At 40.6% G+C, this 13,914-nt stretch overlaps 1 protein-coding gene across 8 annotated transcripts in view; it reads right to left on the bottom strand.

Moving 5' to 3' along the window:
- Adamtsl1 (ADAMTS-like 1) overlaps positions 1–13,914 on the bottom strand; it is a 914,539-nt gene that overhangs the window by 215,656 nt on the left and 684,969 nt on the right. For all 8 annotated transcript variants that reach the window (XM_006538374.2, XM_006538376.2, XM_006538377.2 and 5 more), the window contains 2 exons: positions 13,333–13,459; positions 36–110 (listed from right to left, as the gene is read on the bottom strand). In XM_006538374.2, coding sequence (XP_006538437.1) covers positions 36–110; positions 13,333–13,459 — 202 coding nt within the window. The remainder of the gene's footprint in view (positions 1–35; positions 111–13,332; positions 13,460–13,914) is intronic.

The following is a 13,914-nucleotide window of genomic DNA, read 5'->3' as shown; positions in this document are numbered from 1 at the left end:
TCCAGTTCCCCAAGGAAAACAGTAGCTCTACTTACACAAATGATCTGGCCCTTTTAAGACAAGGCGGATGTGTCTGCTGCCGTAAGGAATGGCGACCACGGTGTCATCCGCTAGAAAGAAACAGAGCAAAGCTGTAAAAGCATATAATTTGACAAAAGAATAACTGATTGCATCCCATACAAAAGCAGGAACAACAGATTTAAACGGTTTTTTTCTTACTATCTGAAATGTGAAATGCAATGGTTTAGAATTAAAATGTCTACTTTCTCCAAAATAAAACATGCCAAAGGAGCTACCACTGCTTAACTTAGGGGAAATTAGGCTTTTAAAAATGAATGAGATGCTAGCAAGCGTTGGCTGAAAGGACCCTGATATAGCTGTCTCTTGTGAGACTAGGCCGGGGCCTAGCAAACACATAAGTGAATGCTCACAGTCAGCTATTGGATGGAGCACAGGGCCCCCAATGGAGGAGCTAGAGAAAGTATCCAAGGAGCTAAAGGGATCTGCAACCCTGTAGGTGCAACAACATTATGAACTAACCAGTACCCCGGAGCTCTTGACTCTAGCTGCATATGTATCAAAAGATGGCCTAGTTGGCTATCACTGGAAAGAGAGGCCCATTGGACACGCAAACTTTATATGCCCCAGTTCAGGGGAATGCCAGGGCCAAAAAATGGGAATGGGTGGGTAGGGAAGTGGGGGGGGGGAGGATATGGGGGACTTTTGGGATAGCATTCTAAATGTAATTGAGGAAAATACGTAATAATAAAAAAATATTAAAAAAAAAAGAAACAAGTTGGTGATAAGGAAAAAAATGAATGTGATGTATTAAAGCTGTTTTATTTTTAAACGAGTTTGTGTCTGTCTGTCTGTCCATCTGTGTCCAGGTAGGAATATGTACACGTGTGAGTGGAGCTGCACACGGAGACCGGAAGAGGGTGGTAGAGAGCGCTGCAGGGCATTGTGGGCCACCTGACATGGCTGCTGAAAACTGAGCTTGAGTGTCCTGCAAAGTGGTGTGTGCTTTAACCACACACTCATCTTTCTAGACCCATCCACGTGAATTTTGATTTAAAAACGGATTTGCAAGAAACCCTTGACTTTAAATTGCCATCATTTGTACTGGGTTAAAATGAAGAAATAAGCCCTTGTGTTCAAAGGACAGTGTACTATATTTGAATTTGCACCTCTCTCTGTCAGAGCATCTTAGCTAAATGGGGAGGACTAAGAAGGAGAAAATAATGTGTATGCTCTGAACCCTCAAGCCCCTTCCTCCTGTTCTTGGCTACAACCTACCTTCGTCCTTAAGGAAATATCATAAATGACTTCAAATATTGCTCCACACCTACCATCTCTTGTTTTTGTTGTTGTTGTTGTTTTGTTTTTGTTTTTTTTGTTTGTTTGGGTTTTGTTTGTTTGTTTGTTTGTTTGAAGACGGTGTTTCTCTGTATAGCCCTGGCTGTCCTGGAACTTACTTTGTAGACCAGGCTGGCTTCAAACTCAGAAATCTGCCTGCCTCTGCCTCCCGAGTGCTGGGATTAAAGGAGTGCCCCACCAAGCCCGGCTTTCTTTTTTTCCATTTCTGTTTTGAAACAGTTTTAAAACTCTGCCTGAATCAAAGATTATTTTAGCATACATCTCCCTACCTAAAAGTTGAGGCTACATTGATGAGATGAAGAGATTTAAAACCACAGAGAGGCTGGAGAGGTGGCTCAGTGCTTTACAGCTCTTGCTGCCATTCCAGAGGACCCGAGTTCAGTTCCTGGCACCCACATCAGGTGGTTCACAACCATCTGTACCTCCAGCTTCAGGGGATCCGATGACGCTGGCCTCCTTAGGTACCTGCACTCACAAGCACGTACCCACATACAACTACACAGAATTCAAAATAAAAATAAACCTTAAAAAACAATTGGAGGTGGATTGCATCCACCCTGATGCTGCTGCAGACATTATCACTTGAAACTCCACCCGTGATAATGTTTGCTGCCGATCGTTCACTTAGACTATCTACTGCTTCAGCCGTGGCTGGTGACGTGAACAAAGAGGATTTTATGATGAACTGGGATCTCCAGAAGCATGGTGACTAAAGCCAGACCAAGTGGATGGAAAAGCAGGAACAAAGGACTAAAAACGGCAAGAGCAGCTTTAAGAGCCGTTACACCCGGAAATCATCTGTGACTGTTCACTCTTATATGTCCAACATTAGACACCGTCACATACCTGGATAATTAGGTTTAAATAAAAGATGCCCAGTGAAGGAATTCAGATAGTGAGCCTCTGAAGTTATCTAATGAGTCTCACTCAGTTATGCTTATAAAATAAGGTGACATCGAATACTGCCGTGCCCAGATATAAATAACAGATATACATACAACTATGTTGCTTGGAACACCGTAGGTCATGAATACATTTATTTTCCTCCCTTTAGTCCAAGACTCCATAAGATTGGTTTCAGAGAGGCAGAGAGATGTCTCTGAGGTTAAAAGCACTAGCTGCTTTTCCAGAGGCCCTGGGTTCAATTCCCAGCACCCACATGGCAGCTCATAACTGCCATTAACTCCAGTTTCAATATCTTCTTCTGCTTTCCACAGGTACCAGGCATGCACAGGGCTGAAAGATTTTTATTTTATGTACAGTTAAACACTGAGTTCTCTAGGACATAACCTGCATTGAGGAGCGTGAATTACTAGTTTTCATTCTTGCCCTGACTAGGTTACATTTATTGAGGTCGTTGAATATTCTTTGCACATTATACCTCTATTGCTGTTTTTAATGCCATGCATTGTTGAGGAAATGCCTATAATTCTGAGAGCTAGGACTTTGTGGCACAATAAAACAAATGGAGTAAGAGAAAACCAGAAAAGGAACACAGGGACATTAAGACCGAGTCTGCAGAACCTTAAGTTCCATAAACACGTGCATTTTGAAGTTTGCAAAAGAAATTCAAAGAAGTTAAAACAATGAGATTTCTAGAAATAGCAAGTCTTTGTTTATCCGTAGGTCAAATGAAGTCCAAGTGAAAGGGAAGCTTTCTGCTTGGCACTGCTGTGCTCAGCTGCGCAGTCTTCTGACCCCCACACAGCCCATGGGCCCAGCTCTGGCTTTGTTAGAAGTAACTCACATTCCACATGCTGAGCCAGTAACATGGCCTTTTGGCTGATGTGCCAAAGTCTGTGTGCTCCAATGGGGAGAGTAGGGAGGAACTGGGAAGGCTGCAAGAGGGTGTTGAGGCAGGATGAAGAAAGCCCACCAAACAAGAGGGAAGAAATATCTTTTGACATCCTTGTCCATGTGCTCAGTAAAAGAGGAAAATGCTTTAACACAGGTACCAAAGTAATGTACAGAACTCAGCACAGAGGCTGGAGGAGTTGTACAGATTATAGCTCTTATATTGTGAGCAGATGGACCTGTCTGTCACCAGGAACTAGTCAATTCATTACTTTGTTCTACAAAGTTCTTCAAGAGTCTTTTCAAGTCACCCTTTATGTGAGAGACAAAGGAATCAAATAAATGATTTAGCCTTAAAGGTTTCTATTGCTGTGAAGAGACACCATGACCAGAGAAACTCTTATAAAGGAAGACATTTAACTGAGGCTGGCTTACAGTTCAGAGATTTAGTCATTATCAGGTAGGACACATGGTAGCGTGCAGGCAGACATGGTGCTGGAGAAGTAGCTGAGCATTCTACATCTGGATCCACAAGCAACAGGAAGACAGAGTGAGTCACTGAGCCTGGCTTAACAAAGTATACCCCTTAGTGACAAACCTCCTTCAACAAAGCCACACCTACTCCAAAAAGGCCATACCCATCAATAGTACCACCCCTATGGACCTATGGGGGCCATTTTTACTCAAACCACTATGTATGATTCCTGAAAAAAAAAAGGTCCTTAGGGAAAAATAGGAAATCCTAATGACTATAACCTATTCATGGAAATTCTCAAAGCCCTTTCATTAGTTTCCATTGGTTCCTTAGCTATGCTGAGTCAAAGAAAACATTTCATTCTGTTTAACTCAGGGTGTATCTAATATGCATATCATAAAAATTGTTAATAGCATCTGATGTATGTTAGAATGTAATGTGGGAAATGGGCTCCTGATGTGACAATCCCAAGTGGTCAGCCCTAAACACAAGTCTATACAGGCAATGCTAATAGGACTCAGTAGGCTGGCTGTACACATATCTATAATAATACTATAACAACTATAGAAGAAGAGGTCATTGGATTTGAGAAGGGATACTGGGAAGAACATGGGAGGAGTTGAAGGTGGGAAAGGAAGGGGTGAAATGATACGAATACAGTTTTACTCATGCATGAATTTCTTAACTACTAAGATATAAAAAGAATGGGAAAATTAAATTTCCTTTCTTCATGCTGATAGAAGCTATTCTTTGAGGTAGAAAACATTGTTGCATTTAACAATAAATTCTCATTGGTTAAGGGTGGGTAAGAGGATTCTTTTAGTGGGCATCACTGTTATACACCGAGGTGTTTAAGAGGTTCCAAGTATGGGGCATTACGATGCCTGCTTTCAGCAACTAGTGTAATTAATGTGGTTTGGTGGGGAAGGTGGCCACATCTCCCACCATGCCACATGTTCCTCTGAATGTCCTCTGCTACAATGGCACACTGTTTCATGATCCACTGCATCTGTCCTAATCTAGTCTGGCCTTGTTGACAGGACCGTGAGGCCAGTTCTTGGAACATACTTCTAGGTTACTAATCAACATTTGAAGAGAGATTAGATAACATATTTCTGTGCTAAATGGACAAGCTCTTCATGGGAATCATGAATTCTGTCATTTCACATACCTGCGTTGTAACTGACATTTCATAAGCAAATTGTTACCAAGGAATGTACCTAAAAGATTTCTTTGAACGTTTGATTGTGTGGCAGATGCTTTCTTCACTTTTCTATATAGAGCATTTTGAACGAAGTTTTAAATGATCAGTGCCCTGACTTGATGAATCAAAGAAAACCGAGAAAGCTAAGACTTTGAAAATACAGGTTTCTTATTAGGATATCTGAGTCGTTCTAAGTTTTCGATCTGCCGGTAAGTTCACATTTTGAAGTAACCTTCCCTAGGGATAATACTTAATCTTATTTTAAAAAATGAAACCATGATTGGTGTTAACACAAAAAGTCTGCCAATATTGAGAAGATTTTTAAGGTGTATCTTAGAGCTTCTTATCAATTTTAATGCTCTGAAAACATATCCAATAAAAGAGGAGAGATTTAAGCTTTTCAACCATCCATCCCACCCAAGTTTATCAGTGATTGCATAATGAAAGATATATGCTGGGCAGGCCAAACAATGCTCTCTCCATTATCAACTTGAGAATGTTATCTTTTTAGGAGTCTAGGCCAAAAACTGTAGTGCTCTCCAAAATTACATTTAATCAAAATAAGCTCTATCGTCAAAATATTCTATTTCATTGATTCTGAGAGGAACACACTCATATTTTATATTAGGATATATTGCACAATAGTGTCTTAAGTTTTGTTATGTAGACAGTAATCCTACTTCATCCCTTTTTAGCTGTATAGACACTAACATCATAATTGCATTGTATGACTATATAAAATTCTCAAAAATCCAAAATATTATATTAAAAAACTAGATGGCATACTTATAAAATGAACATTAAAGAAAATTACACAATAGTAGAACACATTCATTAATCCCTGGGAAATAACTGCAGAGACTGTCAGGTAATGAGATTTGGAAGGGCCATACAACAATTTATAAGGGAGTCAAAGCTATTTTATACATATTTGCAAAGGTGAAAGAAGAACCCCGTACCAAGATGTTTACTTTCAGCCAAGAGGAATTAGGGAGCAGTTTTGATATCATGTCTAAAATCACCAAAATAAATCAGATAAAATTTTACAAAACCAAGACATTGGACCTCGAGTAGAGAAGGGCAATGATTCCTAAGAGTCAGGAAGCAAAATAGCCTAGTATTTCATTGTCTTATTTTCTTGAATGGGTTTCCTGGCTGTGGCTTTGTGAGTGTGAGGAAACAAACCCGAGAGACCAAGAAGTGGAAGCAGTTAGAATGTCTTGAAGAAAAAAAACCTACCAGAAAGAAGAGAGCGAGAGAGCGAGAGAGCGAGAGAGTGAGAGAGCAAAAGAGAGAGAGAGAGAGAGAGAGAGAGAGAGAGATAGGAGAGAGATCTAAGGTGGTCTTGAAACATATGTATCTAAAGTAAGGATACTGTCTTAGCTTGGGTAAAGGACAACACAAAGAATTATGATTAGATTGTAGTAGTCACACTGGGCTGAAAAGAATGTCTTATCCCACCAGCCAGAATTGAAGGCATCATAATTCATGGAACACTGACTATTCAGAAGGGTCTTGCCTTGTAGAAGGGTACAATTAACTCTAGGCCAAGCATAGCTTTGCTCCCACCTACCAAATTGTAAGACTTGAAAGGATCACATTGAGTTCAAGTAACTTAACTGCTCCCAGAACAAAGCTTAAGCATATTTATAGGAATACAAAAATATCTCATACCCAACAAAGTAAAATCTGCAATGACTGGCATCCAGTCAAAAATTACCAGACATGTAAAGAACCCAAAAATATAACCCAACTGAAGTGAAAAATCCATCAATCAAAACACAGAATGGACATTAAAATAGTCACTATAACTGTATTCCATATGTTCAGAAAGTTAAGTACCGAAAAAAGTCTTTAGGCCAACAAGATTTCACTGGTGAATGCTACCATGCATTTAAAGCAGAAACAATAAATATTATTAATAAATATCATTTGTATATATTATTTTTCCAGAAAATAACATATAAGGGAACATTTTCAAACTTATTATATAAGGCCAATATTAGAAGGAACTCCGAACCAATCATAGACAGTACCTCATCCACAAATACAGACTACTGTGTTTCATAAAATAGATGTAAACTGTCTCAACAAATTTTTGGTAAATCAATTAGCAATCTAAGAATGGCTATGACTAAGTAAAGTTTATCTTTGGATTAGTTTGTCCCAGCCTGTTAATAAGGCCAAGAAAAGCTACATGATCATATCAAATGAGACATAAGGGGAATTTGATCAAATTTGATATCCATTCATGATAATAACTCTTAAAAGACTCTCTCTCTCTGACTGTCTCTCTGTCTCTTTGTCTTTCTCTCTGTCTCTTTCTGCCTCTGTCTCTTTCTCTGTTTCTATCTCTTCTCTCTCTCTCTGTGTGTGTGTGTGTGTGTGTGTGTGTATGACAGAGAGACAGAGACAGAGACAGAGACAGAGACAGAGACAGGGAGACAGAGAGAGAAAGAGAGAGAGAGAGAGAGAGTTAGTCTGAACTTAGTCTAAGGAAGAGCCCTTGTAAAAAAGCCTTCAGCTAATGTCATATTCTGTGGTGAGAAATGGACTGCTTTCCCCATAATCGGCTTCCAAACGCTGACACCATTGCATACACTAGCAAGATTTTGCTGAAAGGACCCAGATATAGCTGTCTCATGTGAGACTATGCCGGGGCCTAGCAAACACAGAAGTAGATGCTCACAGTCAGCTATTGGATGGATCACAGGGCTCCCAATGGAGGAGCTAGAGAAAGTACCCAAGGAGCTAAAGGGATCTGCAACTCTATAGGTGGAACAACAATATGAACTAAACAGTACCCCAGAGCTCTGGATTCTAGCTGCATATGTATCAAAAGATGGCCGAGTCGGCCATCACTGGAAAGAGAGGCCCATTGGACACACAAACTTTATATGCCCCAGTACAGGGGAATACCAGGGCCAAAAAAATGGGAATGGGTGAGTAGGGAAGTGGGGGGGGGTATGGGGGACTTTTGGGATAGCATTGGAAATGTAATTGAGGAAAATACGTAATAATTAAAAAAAAAAAAAAGAATGGAGTAAGAAGGATGGATGCCACTCATTTCCTAATCCCTGGATCAGATAGATGCCCTGGCTTAAGGAAGGATCCTAAAAATTTGGCTCACAAATTGAAACTGAAGAAGAAAAATAATCTCTATCTGTAAACAAGATGATTATTTACATAGCAAATACCAAATAGTAATTTTGGCTCTCCCATCTGGTTCTCTGCCTTTCCATGTAAATGTTATAGTCTTCTTGTTCATACCTATGGAAGTTCTCCCCAGGACTCTGAGTAGAAGTAAGTGAGTTCCTTGGATTGTTTTAGTAGAGCAGAGTCCTTGCCAACTTTAGCATATTAAGTCATTTGACCTGTAAGGACCGTGTGCCTCTTTGCTAATCAGGTCTTCCTTAATCAGTCCTTACTAGCTCTCAGTACACAGATCCTCTGGCTTTGAGAGTTAATCCTTTGTACTTTTCACCAATTACAAATGGTACTAGTTTTTTTTTTTTTAATTTACCTCTCTAGTTACGTATTGGAGTTTATGCAAATGTGACTGGTTATGTGGTGTATGTCTACCGTGTATTTTGCTCTCTAGTTAAATTCACTTACTAGCCCTTTAAGTTTGGTAAATGCTATGTAAATAGCAAAGTCCTGGGGAGAACTTGCATAGGTATGAACAAGAAGACTATAACATTTACATGGAAAGGCAAAGAACCAGATGGGAGAGCCAAACTTACTTTTAAATGAAGAATTATTAAAAGCTCTAAGGATCACATTACCTTGTTTTGAGACTTACCTCAGAACTACCACAATAAAGGCCAATGAGGCATATTGATGTAGAGGCAAGAAGATTCAGCAGATTTTGTGTGTGTGTGTGTGTGTGTGTGTGTGTGTGTGTGTGTGTGTGTGTGTGTAAAGCAGTAATAATTAACAAAGAAGAATTCATAAATTTGGAATGGGAGGAGTTCAAGAGGACAGTTGGTGGACTGGAAATATTATAAATATGCTCATGCATGAAATTCTCAGAAATTTTTAGAAGTTTCAAAAGAAATGTAAAAAGAGCATAATTCCGAGAAAAGGTTTTGTTTTAGTTTTACTTATCAATTTACTTCTGTTGTGTTTTATCTTTTTCATGTATCTAAAAGTATTATTATGGTGTCTAAATGTAAAACAGAGCTTTCTAAGGTGAAGTATGAAGTAAAAACCCAGAGTGATCAGAAAGGTATTGTGTCCTGTTCCTAGTTTAAATGACAGCTTCATTCTTTCTGTGACACATGAAATCATGGAACATTTCTCCATCAAGGGTGTCCCAGAGCCTTAGAAAACAGCCCGCCTAGGGCTGGACCTTTCCTGTGCTTCCACAGCTACTGCCAAGCATCATCTCCCTTGGCTGACCTTCCTGCAGTGGTCTCCAGACTCTATCTCCTACTTCCACAGTCATCCCAACCAGTGCTCTGCTCAAGGGACCCTTTAATCCAAATCGAGCTGTTCTGCTCAAAGTCCCCTGTGACTCCTTATTTCATTCAGACTAAGATCCAAACTCCTTTAACACTCCACATGCCCATGAGATTCTTCACCTCACTGCCTTCCTGCCTTCAACATTTCTCTGGGCTTTTTGAAACTTCTTCATTGTTACAAGTGTATATACTTTAAAATCATTGTATCTGCTTTTCTTTCAGCCTTGAAACTCTCTTCCCTGTCATCAGCCAGGTATTTTTGACTTTTGCATCATGACTTCCTTCACCTCTATCAAGTACCAAGTTTCTTATCAGTAAGCCCTTTTCTTACCAACCTATTAAAAACTGTGACTCGTCTCCGACCCTGGCTGGCAGTTCACCCACATCCTATGTCCTTCTCCTTCCCTGATTAACTTCTCCTATCTCTCTAAGTGGCGCCAAATGACCCAATGGAACATATGCATCCTATTTGTTTATCTGTCTGAGGGTCCCTTGGAACGGTTGTTTTTCTGTTTTGTCCTTTGCTGTGTTCCCAGCACTGGGAACCATTTCTCAGTGTGTGGCAAAGGTCTTATAAATGCCTGCTGTTGAGTGGGTAGATAGGCATCTTTGAGGGGATTGTGAGTACAGCATAGAGCAGAGTTTGTTACCACTTCTCTTTTTAAGTTTCTTCTGTATTTTATACTCAGAAGGCCCTGTGTTTTGTTATAAACATACTTCACCTCAAATGTTTTGAGCCAGAATGAAGGTCCAGGAATACGCTAATCCACAGGCATTATAAATCAGCACGGGTCACAGCCCGAGAGGCTCAGCTTTGAATTAGGAGTTTCATTTTATCTTGATCTAAATTAGCTTATCTGACCCTTGCCACTCAAGGAGTGGCTATAGTGCTTATGGAAGTCCTTGTGGTTTCAAAGCCTACAGCTGCATTAGAAAGTTCTGCAGACCAGATGCCAATTTATAGCAGACTGGCTGTATCTGGGTCTAAGGGTCCAAGAAGACACATATTACCACACTTGTCAATAAGACTTGTAAGCCTTTACATTTCAAAATGAGTCTTTGCATTTCAAGAAACAAAAACAAAGTATAGTTAGCTGATTATTTTTTTTTTCTCATTGGCCTAAGGAAGAAGTGAGTAGAGGGGGAGGATTGACCATTATCACTGGAGTCTTCCCATGCAAAAGCAATGGGTAATTATGGCGGCTCCTTCTCATTTAGCAGCTCATTTGATACATTACTCCTCTTTTTCTTTTTTTTGTTCTGGCACTTTCTGCAATAGTCTTTCTCCACTCTTCTGTTTTGCCTTTGTTCCCGTGAGTTTTGATAACATAAGAAAAAAAAAAAAACCTTGGATATAAATTTAGAAAGAAAATGAGTTCAGTGTGGGGAACCCGAGCGCTAGGAGTTGGAAGTGAGCATGTGGCTGGCTTATGGCTCCTTTTGGCAAGATGTGGGGAGAGACCTGGCAGCACTCCTCCTGAGCCTCAGGGGTGGAGCATGCTCACCTGGCCAGCATACTGCCTGTTGAGCAGCTAATCACCCTTGCTTGTGGGCTGCCTTGAAGTCTGTAAATACAGGGTGGGAGACTCTTCTGGGACGGACGTGTTCAGCATCTGCTATGGATTGTGGCGAGGGGCATGCACAGGCTGCGCTTTATTGATATAAATCATTTTGTCAGGAGGCATCATCGGGGCTAAGGTAAACGAATCAATTGCACTTTGTCATTATGTACAGTCATCAGGTTGTGTATTATATAATTTGCCTGCTCTTGGTCTTGAATGGAGTCCCGTCCACTGAAGTATGTATTTGCAGAACTGGGGGTGACACACTGGCTCCCAACTTACCTCAGTTTGTTCTTTTAGAGTTTTGTTTTTTCCTTTCTTGGCAGTGACTCGGTACCTGGTGTGTGTGTGTGTGTGTGTGTGTGTGTGTGTGTGTGTGTGTGTGTGTCCCCAACTGCCCCCAATAGCAGGGAAAGAGGAATACCTACAGGAATACTGTTCTGGTTCTACTGTGCGATCAGGAAGCTGGAAGCCTGATGGGAAAGGAAGACTCCCTATTAAAACAGGCTTTCGCAGTAACCAGAGCATAGTTGTAGCACATATGTCTAATTTTGTGCTTACAGGCAAGTCCTACATTCCTGAATAATGGGCACCGATTGAATTATGTAACAGATAATTAGAAAGATTTTAATTCTTCAGCATTCCTCAGAGAATTCCATTAAGAGTGACCTTTTAAATGCATTTTAAAAATAAAAAAATAAATGTATCCAACCCAAATTTCAGAGACTTAAAAAAGAGTTTTGCCTCTCTATCCAGCTCTGGTTTCCATCTTCTGACTTTCTTAGTTATTCGTCATATAAAAGAAGCTATGAGCATATGTGAGCAACATACATGACCAAAGAAAACTTTTTCCTGGATGTGCTATATCAATGTCCAAGTCATCCCATCCTTCATTTTAGCTGCCAGACATTTTAGAAGTTTTACTTTTTAAGAGAATATCATTTTCCCATGCCTCCAGAGCAGTGAAAATGTGGTGAGTATCCTACATGGGCAGCTCTAATTCTTCACATGCTCAACTGTCCCTGGCCACTCTTCCTGCCTCTTTTCCCAATTGTCCCTCCCCTTTGGCGAGGTGCCTTTTCAGGCCTTCACAGACTAGTGCTCCAGTGCTGCCCCAAGCAGCTTCATCTGCTCTCCTCTTGACCCACAGGCCTGTTTATAGCCATACGTCTGCCACACATCAATTGTTTTCCTCTAACTAGTCTACAAGTGCAGAGAACAAAACGACATTCAAAAATTTATTCTCGTTCCCAAGCTGGGGGAGACATATGAAAGTAGATATTGAGAAATGACATACTGAAGGGTGGTAGATAATGAAAACATTAGGACAGGGTCAAAATGGCTCTTAAATTCCATGCCTTTGAGTAAAAGGGCCATGCTTCTTTCTGTGCAGTGGTTTTCATAGAGGAAACTATTAGAATAATTCACAAGCAACTTCATGGTTTTAGATGACCTGGCATTTATGCCTTCTGCTCTTGCAAGACTCAACTAGGAAAGTATCCTTGGTCCTTATCCATCCCTCTACTGTCCCATCATGCTTGTTACTAACTCTGGAGTTGAATACTTATAAAGCACATGGGTGGATCTGCTCAGAAGACAAAGGATACCTTCCTAGTTGAGTCTTGCAAGAACAGAAGGCATAAATGCCATGCCATCTAAAACCATGAAGTTGCATGTGAATTATTCTAAGTGTTTAGGTACTGGGATCAGACTCTGGACTCAAATATTAGCTCTTTATGTGACCCGAGAAAGACTACCTTACTAACTAGGTTTCTATAAAGACTACATGAGGTACTAGTGTGGAATTCAAGGCACATTCATATATAGGAAATACTTGTTTATTGATCTAGGGAGATCAGGACTCAAACATCATTAAATGACCTCACAAAATGTTGGCCTAATGTCAATTCAGAAAGAACCTATTGTCAGCACTGACTGCAAGCAGGCCACCATGAGGGCCATGTGATTCTGCAGTAGCAGGGGTGAATTTGAACGGATTTTCTTACTCTCTCTGTGATAATTTTACCAGGCATCTCAGATTACATATCGGACAGAAGCTAGGATGCAGTCTGCACCTCTGTTGAGTAGAAAAGCTACAATATGTCTTTAGATACATATCTAGGTTTTTTCTTTCTTTTTCTTTTTTTTTTCTTTTTTTTTTCTTCATGGCATCCTCAGGGCTGGGTACTAATGCCCGTGCTCTCATGGCATCCGCAGGGCTGGGTACCATCTAGTTTTTTTCTTATGGTGCCTCAGAAGAAAAAAGTTTCTCCTTCAGGTTACAACTGGTGATCTGATTTGTCCCACATAAATCCACAAAGCAGGAACACATTTACTCCAATTTTCAGATTCTTCTCTAGATGTTTTATTCAGCAGTTGCAGGGGGGAGCCACAGCTAGGTAAGTGTTAAGGAACAAATCAACAAGCGCAAGACGACCCACATCTGTCATGTCTTACATTTACTTGCAGAGAGCTGAGATTTATACTGCCCTCGGACCAGCCGGCACGTTGAGCCATCTCCGTTGCACACTCCACAGTTATCCTCTTTGACAGTGCTCCCCAGCTGGTGATCACAGCCAACAATCTAATGGGAAAGAGAAATAGATAATTCAGTGAAGCACCTTTCAATGCAGGGGTCAGGCCAATGGCTAACAAGTGATGTCCACACCCATCATCTCTGAGAGACATAGGATGAATGATGCACACACCCTCATCTCTGAGAGACATAAGATGTACCTCATTTCAAAGGGACAGAGTTAAATAGAATTTGAAACAGGCTAAGGGCAAAATATGTGAGAAAACCCATAAATATAGTTATACAGTAGTACTCTTGAGAGCATACAACACAGTGACTTTGAAGAGAGAAGTCAGAGAGGATCTGACTAAGAAGAATCTTCTCAGCTTAAAAAGAGATGGAGAGACAGAGTTAGCACCACAGGGGTACACATGGCTGCAGGGGTACACATGGCTGCAGGGGTACACGTGGCTGCAGGGGTACATGTGGCTGCAGGGGTACACGTGGCTGCAGGGGTACACGTG

The sequence above is a fragment of the Mus musculus genome, chromosome 4 (assembly GCF_000001635.26).
Source record: "Mus musculus strain C57BL/6J chromosome 4, GRCm38.p6 C57BL/6J".
In the NCBI taxonomy this organism is placed as follows: domain Eukaryota; kingdom Metazoa; phylum Chordata; class Mammalia; order Rodentia; family Muridae; genus Mus; species Mus musculus.
Note: the sequence above shows the minus strand (reverse complement) of the source record. Positions and strands in the feature narration are given on the sequence as shown.